Genomic DNA, 21,225 nt, shown 5'->3' with positions numbered 1-21,225 from the left:
GCTTTTCATTGCTGGAAGCAGTAGTACGGCTTCTATGAATGGAGTATGGGTGGATGAATGAAAGGTCCACCTCCTCCATTCAAAGATTGTTTTTCATCAATGGATGCTATAGTACAACTTCTATGAATGGAGGATGGGCGGATGAATGAAAGATCCACCTCCTTCATTCATAGATTGTTTTTCATTGATGGAAGTTATAGTACAGCTTCGATGAATGGGGGATGAATGAAAGGCCCACTTGCTCCATTCATTGTTTTTCATCAATGGAAGCTATAGTACAACTTCTATGAATGGAGGATGGCTTCTATGAATGGAGGATGGGTGGATGAATGAAAATTCCACCACCTCCATTCATAGATTGTTTTTCATCAATGGAAGTTATAGTACAACTTTAATGAATGGAGGATGGCTTCTATGAATGGAGGATGGGTAGATGAATGAAAGTTGTACTATAACTTCCATTGATGAAAAACAATCTATGAACGGAGGAAGTGGGCCTTTCATTCATCCACCCATCTTCCATTCATAGCAGCCATCCTGCAATTTATAGAAGTTGTAGTTTACCTTCCATCTATTAATGGAGCAAGTGGGCCTTTCATTCATCCCCCATTCATCAAAGCTGTACCATAATTTCCATTGATGAAAAACAATCTATGACTGGTGGAGGTGGATCTTTCATTCATCCACCCATCCTCCATTCATAGAAGCCGTACTACTGCTTCCAGCAATGAAAAGTGCTCTGTGATTGAAGTGGTACATGTTTCATTTATCCTCCCATCCTCCATTCATAGAAGCTGTACTATAACTTCCATCAATGAAAAACAATCTATGAATGTAGGAAGTGGACCTTTCATTCATTCACACATCCTCCATTCATAGAAGTTGTACTATAGCCTCCATTGATGAAAAACAATCTTTGAATGGAGGAGGTGGACCTTTCATTCATCCACCCATCCTCTATTCATAGAAGCCGTACTACTGCTTCCAGCAATGAAAAGCGCTCCGTGATTGAAGAGGTAGACCTTTAATGAATGGAGGATGGGTGAATGAATGAAAGAACTACCTCTTCAATCACGGAGTGCTTTTCATTGCTGGAAGCAGTAGTACGGCTTCTATGAATGGAGGATGGGTGGATGAATGAAATATCCACCTCCACCAGTCAAAGATTGTTTTTCATCAATGTATGTTATGGTACAGCTTCGATGAATGGAGGATGAATGAAAGGCCCAATTGCTCCATTCATAGATTGTTTTTCATCAATGGAAGCTATAGTACAACTTCCATGAATGGAGGATGACTTCTATGAATGGAGGATGGGTGGATGAATGAAAATTCCACCACCTCCATTCATAGATTGTTTTTCATCAATGGAAGTTATAGTACAACTTTAATGAATGGAGGATGGGTAAATGAATGAAAGTTGTACTATAACTTCCATTGATGAAAAACAATCTATGAATGGAGGAAGTGGACTTTTCATTCATCCACCCATCCTCCATTCATAGAAGCCCTCCTGCATTCATAGAAGTTGTACTTTACCTTCCATTTATTAATGGAGCAAGTGGGCCTTTCATTCATCCCCCATTCATCAAAGCTGTACTATAACTTCCATTGATGATAAACAATCTATGACTGGTGGAGGTGGATCTTTCATTCATCCACCCATCCTCCATTCATAGAAGCCGTACTACTGCTTCCAGCAATGAAAAGCGCTCTGTGATTGAAGAGGTACATGTTTCATTCATCCACCCATCCTCCATTCACAGAAGCTGTACTATAACTTCCATTGATGAAAAACAATTAATGAATGGAGGAAGTGGACTTTTCATTCATCCACCCATCCTCCATTCATAGAAGCCATACTATTGCTTCCATCAATGAAAAGCACTCTGTGATTGAAGAGGTACTCCTTTCATTCATCCACCCATCCTTTATTCATAGAAACTATACTATAACTTCCATCAATGAAAAACAATCTATGAATGAAGGAAGTAGGCCTTTCATTCATCCACTCATCCTCCATTCATAGAAGCTATTCTATAGCTTCCATCAATGAAAAACAATCTATGAATGGAGAAAGTGGACCTTTCATTCATCCACAGAATCTGTACTATAACTTCCATTGATGAAAAAATCTCAAATGAATGGAGGAGGTGGACCTTTCATTCATCCACCCATCCTCTATTCATAGAAGTTGTACTACTGCTTCCAGCTAAGAAAAGCGCTCTGTGATTGAAGAGGTAGACCTTTCATTCATTCACCTATCCTCCATTCATAGAAGTTGTACTATAGCTTCCATTGATGAAAAACAATCTATGAATGGAGGAGGTGGACCTTTCATTCATCCACCCATCCTCCATTCATAGAAGTTGTACTATAACTCCCATCGATGAAAAACCATCTATGAACAGAGTAGGTAGATCTTTCATTCATCTACCTATCCTCCATTCATAGAGCACTTTTCATAACTGAAAGCTATAGTACAACTTCTATGAATGGAGGAGGGGGGCAGAAAGGGCAGGCATAGTCATGACTCTTGATGAGTGCCTGTGACAGGACCAGTGCTGGTATTCTTTCGGTGTTGTGGGGGTATAACAGGGGGGCAGAGGACTTTGGATTTTCACTATGACCAGATGCGTTCTGGATGCGTTTCTGCATGCACGTCTTTAGCGCATTCCGGTGCGTTTTTGATGCTTTCCGGTTCATTTTTTTCTCCCCTCTTTTTCTGCAATTTAAATAGGGATATTTATTATTATTTATTTATTTCAGGTACTTATATAGCGCCATCAATTTACGCAGCACTTTACATACATATTGTACATTCACATCAGTCCCTAACCCTCAAGGGGTGTACAATCTAAGGTCCCTAACTCACATTCATACATACACATACTAGGGACAATTTAGACAGGAGCCAATTAACCTACCAGCATGTCTTTGGAGTGTGGGAGGAAACTGGAGTACCCAGAGGAAACCCACGCAGGCACAGGGAGAACATGCAAACTCCAGGCAGGTGGTGCCGTGGTTGGGATTCGAACCAGCGACCCTAGTACTGCCAGGCGGAAGTGTTAACCATTTAGCCACTGTGCTGCCAGTGCATTTTTGGTGCATTCCCGTGTGTTTTACCACTTGCCAGTGCAGCCTGGCCAGTACGCACTGGAACTGCAAGCACCGATGTGAACTATGACACTGACAACCATCTCACCTACTTTCTGTGCGTTTTGGATGCAGAAAAAAAGCAACTGAAACGCATGGAGTGTGAACTGGCCCTTACTCTATTCTGTTTTATTCTATTCTTTTTGAAATTTGAATTTATATCTATATTCTTTCTACTTTATTCTATTCTGTTTTTTCTATTAGATTATATTCTTTTCTATTCTATTCCTTTATTTTCTACGTATTTTATCCTATTCCTTTATTTTCTATGTATTTTATTCTATTCTTTTATTTTCTATTTCTTTTATATTCTATTCTGTTTTATTCTACTCTTTTTGAAATTTGAATTTATATCTATATTCTTTCTACTTCATTCTATTCTGTATTTTCTATTAGATTCTATTCTTTTCTATTCTATTCCTTTATTTTCTACGTATTTTATTCTATTCCTTTATTTTCTATTTCTTTTATATTCTATTCTGTTTTATTCTACTCTTTTTGAAATTTGAATTTATATCTATATTTTTTCTACTTCATTCTAGTCTGTATTTTCTATTAGATTCTATTCTTTTCTATTCTATTCCTTTATTTTCTACGTATTTTATTCTATTCCTTTATTTTCTACGTATTTTATTCTATTCCTTTATTTTCTCATTCTTTTATATTCTATTCTGTTTTATTCTACTCTTTTTGAAATTTGAATTTATATCTATATTCTTTCTACTTCATTCTATTCTGTATTTTCTATTAGATTCTATTCTTTTCTATTCCTTTATTTTCTACGTATTTTATTCTATTCCTTTATTTTCTATTTCTTTTATATTCTATTCTGTTTTATTCTACTCTTTTTGAAATTTGAATTTATATCTATATTCTTTCTACTTTATTCTATTCTGTTTTTTTCTATTAGATTATATTCTTTTCTATTCTATTCCTTTATTTTCTACGTATTTTATTCTATTCCTTTATTTTCTACGTATTTTATCCTATTCCTTTATTTTCTATGTATTTTATTCTATTCCTTTATTTTCTATTTCTTTTATATTCTATTCTGTTTTATTCTACTCTTTTTGAAATTTGAATTTATATCTATATTCTTTCTACTTCATTCTATTCTGTATTTTCTATTAGATTCTATTCTTTTCTATTCTATTCCTTTATTTTCTACGTATTTTATTCTATTCCTTTATTTTCTACGTATTTTATTCTATTCCTTTATTTTCTCATTCTTTTATATTCTATTCTGTTTTATTCTACTCTTTTTGAAATTTGAATTTATATCTATATTCTTTCTACTTCATTCTATTCTGTATTTTCTATTAGATTCTATTCTTTTTCTATTCTATTCCTTTATTTTCTACGTATTTTATTCTATTCCTTTATTTTCTATTTCTTTTATATTCTATTCTGTTTTATTCTACTCTTTTTGAAATTTGAATTTATATCTATATTCTTTCTACTTCATTCTATTCTGTATTTTCTATTAGATTCTATTCTTTTCTATTCCTTTATTTTCTACGTATTTTATTCTATTCCTTTATTTTCTATTTCTTTTATATTCTATTCTGTTTTATTCTACTCTTTTTGAAATTTGAATTTATATCTATATTCTTTCTACTTTATTCTATTCTGTTTTTTTCTATTAGATTATATTCTTTTCTATTCTATTCCTTTATTTTCTACATATTTTATTCTATTCCTTTATTTTCTACGTATTTTATCCTATTCCTTTATTTTCTATGTATTTTATTATATTGCTTTATTTTCTATTTCTTTTATATTCTATTCTGTTTTATTCTACTCTTTTTGAAATTTGAATTTATATCTATATTCTTTCTACTTCATTCTATTCTGTATTTTCTATTAGATTCTATTCTTTTCTATTCTATTCCTTTATTTTCTACGTATTTTATTCTATTCCTTTATTTTCTACGTATTTTATCCTATTCCTTTATTTTCTATGTATTTTATTCTATTCCTTTATTTTCTATTTCTTTTATATTCTATTCTGTTTTATTCTACTCTTTTTGAAATTTGAATTTATATCTATATTCTTTCTACTTCATTCTATTCTGTATTTTCTATTAGATTCTATTCTTTTCTATTCTATTCCTTTATTTTCTACGTATTTTATTCTATTTCTTTATTTTCTATTTCTTTTATATTCTATTCTGTTTTATTCTACTCTTTTTGAAATTTGAATTTATATCTATATTTTTTCTACTTCATTCTATTCTGTATTTTCTATTAGATTCTATTCTTTTCTATTCTATTCCTTTATTTTCTACGTATTTTATTCTATTCCTTTATTTTCTACGTATTTTATTCTATTCCTTTATTTTCTCATTCTTTTATATTCTATTCTGTTTTATTCTACTCTTTTTGAAATTTGAATTTATATCTATATTCTTTCTACTTCATTCTATTCTGTATTTTCTATTAGATTCTATTCTCTTTTTCTATTCTATTCCTTTATTTTCTACGTATTTTATTCTATTCCTTTATTTTCTATTTCTTTTATATTCTATTCTGTTTTATTCTATTCTTTTTGAATTTCAGAAGATGACTATATTCTAACACTAATACACATAGTCTTTGAAGAGGTAGACCTTTATTCAGCAATATGATTATATTTCAAATTTGTTTTCAGATTTGTTTAAATTTGTTACTGTCCTAATTCAGAAATTTTGATACATCCAAATCTCCGAATAATGAAAAGTTTGCCTGAATTGTCTAGCAGCCACCAATGGAGTGCATGTATGTAGAAAGTGGCAGCAAAAAGGATGCAGGAGATCAATAGTGATCAGATGTAACAAGGAATAAAAAAAAAACGGGACACAAGTATTTTATTTAAAAAAAAAAAAAAAAAGTCACTCAGTTTGGGTCTACATGTACTTTTAGGCGTTTGTAGAGTTTTATATCTTTTATGGACTTACAGATATATGATCATTCCCAGGGGCGGACTGACAACTCATGGGGACCTCAGGCACTAGGGGATCATGGGGCCCCTGTGTCCTTGCCCACACTCAAACCACACCCAAAAAATCCTATGAAAGGTACCAGGGGCATCTCATGGGGCCCCTTACTGACCCCGGGCCCTCCGGCAATGCCTGAGTGCTCGAATGGTCAGTCCACCCCTGATCATTCCCCGATCTGACTGTTTATAGTGATCACCACACATAATCTGACTGTACAATCTTCTTTAGATCCACTAAAAAACGTAGAATGAAATTTACTCGTTTGGATCCAAATTGAAAGACTAGTTTAGGTAGGTTCTCCTATTATCTCTAGTGGAGATTGTACAGTCAGATTGTACCATGTATGGTGAGTATGAGGCCACTGACTGAACCAGAGGAACAATCAATCTCCCTGCTGATCACTACTGTCTCCCCTTATGGCAGGCTGGTACCGATCGCTCCTCCACCTTTGCTTCGGAGGCAGGATCGCTCTATGTAAACATTCATGTTTGTTCAGTGATCCCTAATGAGAATGATCATTCATTGCCCGAGTTCTATATACACAGCTGCCTGCTGTCTGGTGTTTGTAGACTAAACAATCACTCTCTTAAAGCAGACAAACCCATCGATTTAACGGGTTATACTGTATCTAACGCATGTCACCAATTGTAACCGTCACAGTTGCTTGTGCTCTCCTTTAAGCTTCCAAGCTATTTAAATGTCTGGTGTCATAACCGATTGCATGTGTAGCACCGTGACATTTGCAGATCAAGCCGAGGCTAAGATGCTTCCTTGGCTGTAAAGACCTGCCAAAAGTGACATGTTGTGCTTCACATCTGCAACATGTGCATGTCAGTGTTCAGGGGGGCAGTGAAGCCATGGTGCAACCACGCAGTCTTGCTGCCCCCCAACCATATGTGTGAATGAAACCTAACTCAACTGGTTAGTAAACTGAGCCTCACCGCATCATGATCCTAGCAGCCAATGAAGCACAGCCACAAGAGTCCTAGCAACCAGTTATGCACATCCACCAGAGTCTTAGCAACTGGTAATGCTGTGTGGTTCAGCTGCCACCATCCTAGCAACCAATGCTGCATAGTCACCAGAGTCTAGCAACCAATTATACATAGCCACCAGAGTTTTACCAATCAGTGGTCCTGTGTAGCACAGCTTCCAGCATTCTAGCGAGCATTTATACACAGCGACCAGAGTCTTAGCAACCAGTGATGCTGCGTGACACAGCTGCCAGCATCCTTGCAACCAATGAGGCACAGCCATCAGAGTCCTAGCAACCAATTAGGCACAGCAACCAGAGTCTTAGCAATCAGTGATGCTGTGTGACACAGCTGCCAGCATCCTTGCAACCAATGATGCACAGCCACCAGAGTCCTAGTAACCAATTAGGCACAGCCACCACAGTCTTAGCAATCAGTGATGCTATGTGGCACAGCTGTCAGCATCCCAGCAACCAGCAATGCACAGCCAACAGAGTTCTAGCAACCAACTATGTACAGCCACCAAAGTCTTAGAAACCAGTGCTGCTGTCTGACACAGCTGCCAGCATCATAGCAATCAATGATGCACAATCACATGAGTCCTAGCAACCACTTGCGCACAGCCACCAGAGTCTTAACAACCAGTGATGCTGTGTGCCACAGCTGCCAGCATTTTAGCAACCAATTATGAACGGCCACCAGAGTCTTCACAACCAATGATGCTGAGTAGCACAGCTGCCAGCATCCTAGCAACCAAAGATGCACAGCTGTTTGATACAATGCTGGTGGTTGAGCCACAGTGTTTTTGTGCCAGCATCCTAGCAACCAAAGGGGCAAAATGGCTGCCTCAGGCAACATTTAAAGCAGACTTAACTTCTAAAAGAGGAAACACTCCCATCAAGCAGAATTGCATTTTTTTCTGTATTTAGCAATTTTTTTTTTTATTCATTTTTTTTCTTTGGCCCTGCCTACTGCTGCTATTCTGGGCTAGGCTAGAATGACGTGTCCCTGGTCCCGCAGCCTCATGGGATACATACATCACATTTCCTAGGAGGCTGCAGGATCAGGCACACGGTGTGGCCAGAGGAAGAGTCTAGTGTGCAGGCTTTCCTGACCCTCAGAGAAACACACTGTACTCTTAAAAGATGCTCGGGGGTTGCCATTAATTCTTAATAGCACCCCCATGCATTGACACCCACACTGCGATTTTGTGCAAGCCCCACTGCATGGTGCTTCAGCACCATGTGGCCCAATGTGGCATGATTTTAAAAAAGGGTTAGGGACATCTTTCCCTGCTTTTCTGCAGATAGGGCAGCCCATGGAAATGAATAGACTGACTACACACAGAACGCAGGTCACAATAGTGTGAACCTCACCTAGGGGCTCATTCACACTATGAAGTGCATCCCAACATGCGTCCTTTTTAAAAATTGTTTTTGCATGGTTTTGCAAAGCAGGCCAATCATTTCAATGGTCTGCCCTATGATTGTGAAACGCACAACAAAAGGGGCATGCACGATTTTTAAAATCGTGCTGCACCAAACTGGTACCATGCGTTTTGACAGCAGCAAACCTGCGTGCGTTTGCTAGCACCGTGGGGGCGCCGTGAAGAATTGATGGCACCTGTGTGCATTTACGAAAGGCGTGAACATTCCCTGGTGTGAACAAGACATAAGGCTGCATTCACACCTGCACATTTCAGGGATCATTTGCAGAAACACGCTGCGTTCACAAAATGCAAAAAAAACGCGTGTCGTGCTTGGAATTCTATTAATCCTTACTGTGACCCCAAATGTGTGTTTTTGCGTGCAACAAAACTCGCAGTATAAAAGCGTGAAGCTCAACACCTGAGAAAGTTTAGGAACTTCTTTGGTGTGTTTGTCGCGCATAGGGATGGCTTACGTGAGTAGTGCAAAAACACGCGCAAAAAGTCCACCCAAAAAAATGAACGTTCACAAGGCGCTAGATGTGAACGGGGTCTAAAAGTTTATTTGTATGCACCTTCCCAGGTATATCTGTTGGTATTTTTATTGAAGGATTATTTATATATATACACATACTGTACACACATATATAAATATATATATATGTATGTGTATGTTTGTGTGTATATATATATATATATATATAAATAATCCTTCAATAAAAATACCAACAGATATACCTGGAAAGGTGTGTGTATATATATATATATAAAATTTGCCTGTCCCCAGGAATATGAAGGCCGGGGGGACAGATCTGTACAAGTCTCTTCGACCTCTTGTGATCACATCTGGGTCTCTCTGTTCTATAAACAATGACGAGCTATACAGGCAGCCGGCAGATTACACGTGTAACCAACAGCCAATCAGCATCCTCCACATGAGGATACGTCACCCCTAAAGCACACAGCTGTCATAAAGGCCCCCTACACCCAAAACAGTTTAGCTGCCCTCACTACTGCCTGACTGAAAAATAAACTAAGAGAAGCAACACACGTGTGCAGCATCCTCCCAGTGATCCCATTGGTGGGCGATCTCATGCCTTGCTGAATACAGTTTGCCCCTGGTGATTTCCCATATCATGTGCAGCCTCTGCAGGGAGTACAGATGTGACTTTGTTACATGGGTTAGTATTGAACATAACATTAGGTTTGTGCAGAACTACAAGTCCCAGTATGCCAAATATAAAACCATAGATCTCAGACACACCGGGGCTCGGGGTCACCATACACATTACAATCCAGCTGTACAATCAACTTTAGATGTACCAAAAATATACATTGCTCAAAAAATGAAAGGAACACTTTGAAAACACATCAGATCTCAATGGGGACAAATCTGCTGGATCTCTATACTGACATGGACGGGGTGATGTGTTAGGATTGTAAGGATGCCCCATCGTTCGATGGAAATGGAAATCAAAGTGAAGAAATGATGCAGCAGGTGAGTCAGTTTTACTGAAATTTCATTGAAGCAACTCAGAATGGTCCTCAGTAGTTTGTATGGCCTCCTCGTGCTTGTATGCATGCCTGACAACATTGGAGCATGCTCCTAATGAGACAACGGATGGTGTCCTGGGGGATTTCCTCCCAGATCTGGACCATCACTGAGCTCCTGGACATTCTGAGGTGCAACCTGGCAGCATCGGATGGACCGAAACATGAAATCTCAGAGATGTTCTATTGGATTTAGGACAGGAGAGCATAGGTGCCATTCAATGGTATCAATTCCTTCATCCTCCAGAAACTGCCTGCATACTCTCCCCACATGAGGCCGGGCATTGTTGTGCACCAGGAGGAACCCAGGACCCACTGCTCCAGTGTAGGGTCTGACAACGGGTCCAAGGATTTCATCCCAATACCTAATGGCAGTCAGGGTGCCATTGTCTAGCCTGTAGAGGTCTGTACATCCCTCCATGGATATGCCTCCCCAGCCCATCACTGACCCACCACCAAACCGGTCATGCTGAACAATGTTACAGGCAGCAGAACGTTCTCCACGGCTTCTCCAGACCCTTTCATGTCTGTCACATGTGCTCAGGGTGAACCTGCTCTCATCTGTGAAAAGCACAGGGTGCCAGTAGAGGACCTGCCAATTCTGGTGTTCAATGGTGAATGCAAATTGAGCTCTATGATGCCGGGAGTGAACACAGGGCCCACTAGAGGATGTCGGGACCTCAGGCCACCCTCATGAAGTCTGTTTCTGATTGTTTGGTCAGAGACATTCACACCAGTGGCCTGCTGGAGGTCATTTTGTAGGGCTCTGGCAGTGCTCATCCTGTTCCTCCTTGCACAAAGGAGCAGATACCAGTCTTTCTGATAGGTTAAGGACCTTCTATGGCCCTGTCCAGCTCTCCTAGAGGAACGGCCTGTCTCCTGGAATCTCCTCCATGCTCTTGAGACTGTGCTGGGAGACACAGCAAACCTTCTGGCAATGGCACGTATTGATGTGCCATCCTGGAGGAGTTGAACTGCCTGTGCAACCTCTGTAGGGTCCAGGTATGGCCTCATGCTACCAGTAGTGACACTGACCCTAGCCAAATGCAAAACTAGAGAAAAACAGAAAAGATGAGTAGGGAAAAAAATGTCAGTGGCCTCCACCAGTAAAACCTGTTTTGGGGGTCATCTCATTGTTGCCCATCTAGTGCACCTGTTAATTTCATTAACACCAAAGCAGCTGAAACTGATTAACAACCCCCTCTGCTACTTAACTGACCAGATCAATATCCCTGGAGTTTCATCGACTTGATGCTAGCCTTGGATTAAAAAAAGTGTTCCATTCATTTTTTTGGAGCAGTGTGTAATAGGAGGACATACCTAATGTATCCAATCAGGCCGGCCCTTGTAATACATAGTTGTCTTAGATTGTAAGCTCCCAGGATCAGGCCCTCCTATCCCTCTTGTACTGAACTGTATTGTTGCTGTATTGTCTCCCGTTATATTGTAAAGTGCTGAGCAAACTGCTGGCGCTATATAAATCCTGTATAATAATAATAAATTGGGAGATCCAAAGGAGATTGTACAATCAGATTGTAAGGTGTGTGCTGAGCTTTAGAAGGCACACGGAGCAGTTTCACTGAACAGGCGACATCTAAATCTCTGTATCTCCGATGGATCTGCTTCCGCCGTCACCTCCTCCTGAAAATGCCAATTGCTTGGCTGCCTCTGGCAGGACTTTGTAATCAGATTAAAGCTAGAATCTCACATTTGTTCCCGATCGGTGACATATCAGGAGTTCAAAGGATCTGCATGACAGCCAGGCACCCAGCATTTTTCAGCATCAGTGGCCCATCTATTACCATAGGTTCACACCTAAGCAGTCCAGTCCATTGAACATGATTTCCTATGGGACACGTTCACATCTCCGCGTTTTCACCCGCTGTGGTTTTTGGAAAGGATCAGGGACTTTTTTTAACGCAAAAAGTTGTGTTTTTGGTTCTCTAGACTTCAATGGGAAGGCTGCAGTAAAGCATGTAGTGCGTTTTTGTTGCATTTTTTATGCGTTTTGCGTTTTTAAATCTGCCTAGCAACAAGAGAAAAAAATTAAAAAAAACAAAAATGCAAAACACAACTCAAACCACAATGCAGAAAACGGGTCAAACGCAACCTGTATAGGTGTGAACCTAGCCTTAAAGACAGGACCGCACACAATCAGTGACATAGAAGGCAGTGGAAGCTGGAGGATCAGCATAGCAGCCAGGTAACCGGCATTTTCAGAAGGAAATTGTCCGTTAGTTGTTCCTGTTCCGTGACTTAGTAGGCAGTTCAGCTGGAGGATCAGCATGGCAGCCAGGTAACTGGCATTCTCAGAAGGAACCCGTACGTTGGTTGTTCCTGATCAGTGACTTAGTAGGCAGTGAAGCTGGAGGATCAGCATGACAGCCAGGTAACTGGCATTTTCATAAGGAACCTGTCCGTTAGTTGTTCCTGATCAGTGACTTAGTAGGCAGTGAAACTGGAGGATCAGCATGGCAGTCAGGTAACTGGCATTTTCAGAAGGAACACGTACGTTACTTGTTCCTGATCAGCGACTTAGTAGGCAGTGGAAGCTGGAGGATCAGCATGGCAGCCAGATAACTGGAATTTTCATAAGGAACCTGTACGTTAGTTCCTGATCAGTGACATAGAAGGCAGTGGAAGCTGAACGATCAGCATGGCAGCCAGGCAACTGATATTTTCAGAAGGAACCCGTACGTGAGTTGTTCCTGATCAGTGACTTAGTAGGCAGTGAAGGTGGAGGATCAGCATGGCAGCCAGGCAACTGACATTTTCCAGAATCAACAGCACTCACTGATTGTACTAATTCAACTTTAAAAAAAACTATCTCCCAGTCTGTGTTGGGTGTAGCAATATGGCGCCCCATTCCTTTTTTGAGGCTCAACATGGCTGCTGATGTGATCCGAGCTAATCGTCGCCTGGCTCAGGTGTAATATAAGCAGAGTGCCGGAGATACAAGAGAACTTTGTCTTTGTTTATTGATCTGGGGTTACCCAAACTCTTCCTGTTTCTGCAGATCCGGCAGTGCGGCGGACAGCCCCGGCTGGGGTCCTTTCTCGGTGCCGTCTCGCTGGGAGTGTATGAGGTCCCCGGTGGAGAGAGATGTGCGGCTGGAGGTGCCGGTGACAACTGGAGGAGAGATGGAGACAGGAGGAGTGCTGGGGCCCGGGGGACTGAGACTGCTCGCCTGCTTCCTGGGGGTGTTTGTCTGCTACTTCTACTATGGAATCCTACAGGAGACCATGTGAGTGGGTTGGGGCTCCCCCCCCCGAGCCGGGTATTGGGTTACCCCTCCTGTGTACTGTGTGTGTCTAGGGTTACCCCATGTGAGCATGTGAGGGGGGCAGCCTGGGCTATATATAGACACACTGGGCCTGCCAGGAATCGCTGGGGGAGGGGGGGCACTTGTCCAGTCTGCAACCACACTGCTGCCTTTTATATTTTATTTATATATCACATTTTACATATTCACTATAGATATTTAATATGATTGCATTTATTATTGCTATATGTAATATTATTTAATTTTTTTTATTCATAATTTTGTAATGAAAAAACTTTTTTCTTTTTATTTCATATGTTATATATATTACATTTTTCATTTTCATATTTTATATTCTATTTATTTAATTTAATATTTTATATTATATATATATATATATATATATATAGTATACTTTTTTTTTTTTTACATTTTCATATTTTATACTCTAATTTATATGTTCTATTATTAATCATTTTTATATTCTTTTTTTTTTTTTTACATTTTTCATTTTCATATTTTATTTAATATTTTACATATTCTATTATTATATAGTTAACAAAATTAGATTAGCAGCACTCCCTTTAAGAGACTGCTTCTAATCTCAGCTTGTTACCTGTATGAAAGACACCTGGTAGCCAGAAATCCTGCTGAATGATAGGGGATCAAATACTTATTTCCCTCATGAACATGCAAATCAGTGCATCATTTGTTAGACATGCGTTTCTTTAGAATTTTTTGTTGCTATTCTGTCTCTCAGTGTTACAATACACCGAACATTCGATTTTTAGACTGATCATTTCTTGTGTGTGTCAAAATTTTTAATAGTATTTAGACAAAATATGAATCTCATCTTTCTTATATATTACAAACATTTTGATTTGCATACAATTTCCATGAAACATCAAAAGCACATTAAAATGTATTTAATATATTGTTAATATTTTTTTTTTTATATTTTGTATATTGTTTTATTATTTTATTATAATTGTTTTTATTTATGATTATTATTTTATTTAATATTTTTTATAATTTTTTATTATGATTATTTTTAATTTCATATTTTGTACTGTCCATTCACATCAGTCCATGCCCTCAAGGAGCTTGCAATCTAAGGTCCCTATCATACACATGCTTGGGACATTTTTTTTTTTTTTTGGGCGGAAACCCACGCGACATGCAAACTCCATGCAAATAGTGTCCTGGCTGGGAATCGGAACAGAGAGCCCGATTGCTCACAAATAATTTTGTGATATCCATTTTTTTTTAAAGGGCTTAGACCACCTTTTTGCAAAAAAAAAAAAAAATGTATAAAATAAATCCTGTACATGTGATTGTGTGTGTGTGTATATACTCCAATCAGCCATTACATAACCACCCGCAAGTGAATCACATTGAATATCTTGTTCCAGTGGCACCTGACAGTGGGCGGGATATATTCGGCAGCAAGTGAACATGTTGTCCCTAAAGTTTAATGTGTTAAAAGCAGGAAAAAATGGGGAGCGTAAGGATTTGAGCGACTTTGACATGAGCCAGACTGTAATGCCTAGATGATTGAGTCAGCACAACTCCAGAACTGCCGTTCGCTCTGTTACCCGTCTGCAGTGGTCAGGACGTACCAGAGGTGGTATGTAACTATCACACGGAAAAAACTGTTAGAGGGGCATCTTGGTGAACACAATGTACAGGGATATGGGAATTATTGATATAAACACACATCCACACCCACTCAAGTTGAACTGGATGGACCGGGGTCTGTATTTAACCGTACCGACTATGTAACTACAGGAAAAACTGGTGACAGGGTCAGGGCGGCCAAGGCTCATTGATGAACATGGGGGGGGCTTGGGGAGTAAGGGTATCCATGCTGACCCATGTCTACAGCCAAAAGCACCTACAACAGGCACAGGAGCATCAGAACTGTACCACGGAGCAATGGTAGAAGGTGGCCTGCTCTGGTGAATTGAAGAATGGGTTGAGGAACACAACAAGTTTGAAGTGTTGACTTGGCCTCCAAATTCTCCAGATCTCACTCCAAATCGAGCATCTGTGGGAAAACAAGTCTGATCCATGGAGGCCCCACCTCGCACCTTACAGGGCATGAAGGATCTGCTACTCATGACTAGTGCAGCATACCTTCCAAGGTCCAGTGGAGACCATGCCTTGACGGCTTCTGGTGGGTGGTCAGAATGTGATGGCTGATCGGTGTATGATATCGTCCCTAACGTTTTTGCAATGCAGCAACCGATTATAGTGGGGAAAAGGAAGGGAGGCTTAAAGCAATCCAGTTGTTGTGTCCGGGATGGGGGAAGCACAGGTTTGCTGTAATCACTTTGTAGAGAATATTACATTGTATATCAGCATTAAGTGTGTGACATCAGTTTGTTGTGCTTTTGTTTTGTAGAACGCGGGGGACGTATGGAGAGGGGGAGAACAAGGAGAAATTCCGCTTTGCACTTTCTCTGGTTTTTGTTCAGTGTATTGTCAATGCCGTGTTCGCCAAACTATGTAAGTACAATCCTGTGTTGTATACGTGACGTTATGTACAGTGTAGATTTATTATCTGTATTATGTACAGTGTAGATTTATTATCTATATTATGTACAGTGTAGATTTATTATCTATATTATGTACAGTGTAGATTTATTATCTGTATTATGTACAGTGTATATTATGTACAGTGTAGATTTATTATCTGTATTATGTACAGTGTAGATTTATTATCTGTATTATGTACAGTGTAGATTATGTACAGTGTAGATTTATTATCTGTATTATGTACAGTGTAGATTTATTATCTGTATTATGTACAGTGTAGATTTATTATCTGTATTATGTACAGTGTATATTATGTACAGTGTAGATTTATTATCTGTATTATGTACAGTGTAGATTTATTATCTGTATTATGTACAGTGTATATTATGTACAGTGTAGATTTATTATCTGTATTATGTACAGTGTATATTATGTACAGTGTAGATTTATTATCTGTATTATGTACAGTGTAGATTTATTATCTGTATTATGTACAGTGTAGATTTATTATCTATATTATGTACAGTGTAGATTTTATACATTATGTACACGGTTTATTATCTATATTATGCACAGTGTAGATTATCTATATTATGTACAGTGTAGATTTTATACACTGTGCATAATATAGATAATAAACAGTTTACATAATGTATAAAATCTACACTGTACATAATATAAATAAACTGTGTACATAGTGTATATTATCTATATTATGCACAGTAAATTTATTATGTACAGTGTAGATTTTATACATTTTGCATAATATAGATAATAAATATACACTGTGCATAGTATAGATAATAAACCATGTACATAATGTATAAAATATACACTGTACATAATAAATTTACTGTGCATAATATACACTGCATAATATAGATAATAACTATACACTGTGCATAAAATAGATAATATACACTATGTACACGATTTATTGTGTAGATTATGTACAGTGTAGATTTTATACATTATGTACACTGTTTATATTATGCAGTGTATATTTATTATCTATATTATGCACAAAGTATAAAATCTGCACTGTACATAATAAATATACACTGCATAATATAAACAGTGTACATAATGTATAAAATCTACACTGTACATAATCTACACTGTGCATAATATAGATAATAAATCGTGTACATAGTGTATATTATCTATTTTATGCACAGTGTATATTTATTATCTATATTATGCACAGTATATTTTTATTATGTACAGTGTAGATTTTATACATTATGTACACTGTGTATTATCTACATTATATACAGTGTATATTATCTACATCATGCACAGTGTATATTTATTATGCAGTGTATATTTATGATGTACATTATCCACTTAGGGACCGCCTACCACAGTTTTACTGCAGCAGAGCAGCCCCGCTACACTGAATCACTTACATGTACATGATCCAACACTTCTGGATAGGGGGCGCATGCACGCACCCGCCGCCCCAGCTGTGCTGTCATTCGCCACGGCACAAGCTGATCAATGTTTTTCACTGTGTCTGATCTCCTCCAGTACACACAACGTGGAAATGCAATTATTTTAGTAAATATAAACTGCTAAATACCTTTTCTCATCAGCAGTATATAGCAGTCTTGTGACTTCTATCAGTGTCCAGCAGAACACTGGTTAAAGCTTGTAGGAGGAGTTTTCATTCTGCTCTAGGTGGATGCAGAACCCCTGACCTCTGTCTCGGCAGTGTTGATTGGCCCTGTGCTGATCATACACTCTCCCAAGAAAAAACAAATAACAAACCTCTCTAGCAATACACACTAAACTGAGCATGTGCAGAGGGTCTCCACACCATATTTCTTATCAGGAGATAAGAGGGGGACATTGGAAGAAGGGGAGGATCAAAGAAGTCAGGATCAAACCGCATTTTTACACAATGCAAAGGATTAACCCCTTAGGTTCCACAGTGAGTGTAACCAGCATGCTTCACTGCATATACAGACTGTATTGTTGTGGGTTTAGTAACACTTTTAACCCCTTCAAGCTGGCGCCTTCCGGCCCTTTAAGAGTTTTAAAAGCCGGGAGGCGGGGTTTAGGGTCATGTGTCACATGATCGGGAAAGGTCCCGATCGAAAGAGATCGGGACCTTTCCATGAGTACCGGACATGTGAGCTGGGAGCGTGCAGGGCGCGCGCTCTCAGCACAGATGTCCTTTTTTAATAGAACGCAATGTGTGGCCGCTCGGCATCTAGGCCCAGACGCCGGGAGGCCACACATTTGCATTCGGCCGGCGTGAAGAGGTTAACCTATGTATGATTAATTAAAACCCAGCATGGGTGTTAGAACCTCTGTCAGGTTTTAGTGAGACTGGCCCTAACAATCACTTGTGTAGCTTCATCCCTAATCTAGAAGTTTTATTCTAACTAATATTAGGAATATTTGCTGTCATTGATATAGGTCAGTGGTTCTCAACCTTCCTAATGCTGTGACCCTTTAATACAGTTCCTCATGTTGTGGTGACCCCCAACCATAAAATTATTTACCCAGTAATTATAATTCATGAGTGTCGTTTTACCTCCAATACTGCTGCTTTCAACACAGTAGCTGCTTTCAACACAGTAGCTGCTTTCAACACAGTAGCTGCTTTCAACACAGTAGCTGCTTTCAACACAGCAGCTGCTCTTTACACATCGGAAATATGTGTTTTCTGATGGTCTTAGGGGACCCCTGTGAAAGGGTCGTTTGACCCCCAAAGGGGTCACGACCCACAGGTTGAGAACCACTGATATAGAGGGTCTTGCTCCTATGGAAACGTGCGTTTTGGGAATAACGTCCAATTGTCATGCTTTGTCTTCATGTGATTGGCCTGATTTATAAAGTCTAGTGCTACGGAAACATAGAGGGGGTACTTACCTACCCAGGGTGGTATCTACCAATCAGATTACAGTATCTACTGCTGGTTACATTATGCAGTCCTATGGATTAGGCACATCCTTCATGTTGAATATCTGTGTTTCTTTCCAGTGATCCGATTTTTTGATTCAAAGGGAAAACCAGACCGCACACAGAGCTGGCTCTATGCGGTTTGTTCACTATCTTACGTAGGGGCCATGGTGTCCAGTAATTCAGCACTCCTGTATGTCAACTACCCCACGCAGGTGAGTCAAACTATTGAGGAATTTAGAAATAAAGGAAGCCATATATGTTGGGCTGAATTAAGTTTGGTCAAAGTTTATGGTTTTTATACTTTTTTTGTTTTGTATTGAGGGCCGGTTCACAACACATGCAGTCCAGTGCATTTTTTTTTTCTGCATCAAAAGACGCATTGTTAATAGGGTATATGGTTTCCAATGACATAGTTCACACCAGTGCGGTCAGGTCCAGAAAAAAAGTAGAACATGCTGCTTTTTTTTTCTGCACTGAACTGTACTGGAACGAGGTAAAACGCACCAGAAGGCACATGTCCCTATTTAAGGTGAAGAAAAAAGGGGAAAAACGCACCTGTACGCATAAAAAGCGTGTCAAAATATGCGCATGGTGTGAACCGGCCCCTTATAGTGGTTGTAAAACTCAGACATGAAATATGAACAAAGCATATCCCTCTATAATGGTTACTTTGTCTCAATTAAAGTAAAACTATAGGCAAAACTTTTTTTTTTTTTCATTTTGGATAGAGAAATGGAGGATTGTAACTCCTGTTGATGATGATTTTTATTTTTCATTTTGGATATAGAAAGGGAGGATTGTAACTCCTGTTGATTTGTTTTTTTGTTTTTTTTTGTGTCTAAATTGTGGAAGTTTCCCTTTACTTCCTGTCCCATAGTCAAACAGGAAGTGAGGTAAAATCCCTGCAAATTAAGAGAATCCCTTGGGGACCCCCAGGTCAGCAGAGCTAGTGTCCCCCTTTTCTGGGGACAACCCAAAATTTGGGATTTTCTTTCACTTTCAATGATGATGGTAAACAGGACAAATAGAGAGGGTGAAGCTCCCTAATGGGAGGGGGCAAAATGCATGAAAAACTGAGAAGAGTTCTAATCCCTCTCCACTCTATCCAAAAGTAAAAAAAATATTTTGCCTTTAGATATACTTTAAGACAGGGGTGTCCAAACTTTTTTGGAAGAGTGCCAGATTTGATGAAGTGAACATGTGCGAGGGCCGACTATTTTGCCCGACATTCTGATGTACCATTAAAATTAAATGCAAATTAACTATTTTATACAAAAGTTTATTGAAAACGGCATACTTTTCATTTTGTGACTTGGATGACAAATCTAAACAGGTGTTAAATCACTCTGCCAGCACAGGGAGAAGGAAAGCCCAAATCTCGCGAGATCTCGGAGGTCGCGAGATTTGGGCTTTGTTTCTCCTTGCACTGTCTGATGACGTCAAGCGATCCTGAGCACCAATCCATTATAGCCCAAATTGATACCGTATTTTTTGCTCCATAAGACGCACCTGACCATAAGACGCACCTAGGTTTTAGAGGCGAAAAACAGGAAAAAAAAATTCTGAACTAATGGACTGCAGACATAGTACAGGAGATGACCAGAGACTGCGGATATAGTACAGGAGATGGCCAGAGACTGCGGACATAGTACAGGAGATGGCCACAGACTGCGGACATAGTACAGGATACGGCCAGAGACTGCGGACACAGTACAGGAGATGACCAGAGACTGCGGACATAGTACAGGAGATGGCCACAGACTGCGGACATAGTACAGGAGATGACCAGAGACTGCGGACACAGTACAGGAGATGACCAGAGACTGAGGACACAGTACAGGAGATGACCAGAGACTGCGGACACAGTACAGGAGATGACCAGAGACTGCAGACACAGTACAGGGGATGACCAGAGACTGAGGACACAGTACAGGAGATGACCAGAGACTGCGGACACAGTACAGGAGATGACCAGAGACTGCGGACACAGTACAGGAGATGACCAGAGACTGAGGACACAGTACAGGAGATGACCAGAGACTGCGGACACAGTACAGGAGATGACCAGAGACTGCAGACACAGTACAGGGGATGACCAGAGACTGCGGACACAGTACAGGAGATGACCAGAGACTGCGGACACAGTACAGGAGATGACCAGAGACTGCGGACACAGTACAGGAGATGACCAGAGACTGCGGACACAGTACAGGAGATGACCAGAGACTGCGGACACAGTACAGGAGATGACCAGAGACTGCGGACACAGTACAGGAGATGACCAGAGACTGCGGACACAGTACAGGAGATGACCAGAGACTGCGGACACAGTACAGGAGATGACCAGAGACTGCGGACACAGTACAGGAGATGACCAGAGACTGCGGACACAGTACAGGAGATGACCAGAGACTGCGGACACAGTAC

General features: G+C 39.6%; 1 protein-coding gene across 1 annotated transcript in view; it reads left to right on the top strand.

The window, feature by feature from the left end:
* SLC35B1 (solute carrier family 35 member B1) overlaps positions 1-21,225 on the top strand; it is a 63,833-nt gene that overhangs the window by 4,630 nt on the left and 37,978 nt on the right. The window contains exons 2-4 of the mRNA XM_089674493.1: positions 13,102-13,329; positions 15,752-15,855; positions 18,877-19,010. Of these exons, the coding sequence (XP_089530619.1) occupies positions 13,102-13,329; positions 15,752-15,855; positions 18,877-19,010 (466 nt within the window). The remainder of the gene's footprint in view (positions 1-13,101; positions 13,330-15,751; positions 15,856-18,876; positions 19,011-21,225) is intronic.

This window comes from Staurois parvus, unplaced genomic scaffold (genome assembly GCF_062004578.1).
Source record: "Staurois parvus isolate SC_StPar_1 unplaced genomic scaffold, SC_StPar_1.0 ptg000151l, whole genome shotgun sequence".
In the NCBI taxonomy this organism is placed as follows: domain Eukaryota; kingdom Metazoa; phylum Chordata; class Amphibia; order Anura; family Ranidae; genus Staurois; species Staurois parvus.
Note: the sequence above shows the minus strand (reverse complement) of the source record. Positions and strands in the feature narration are given on the sequence as shown.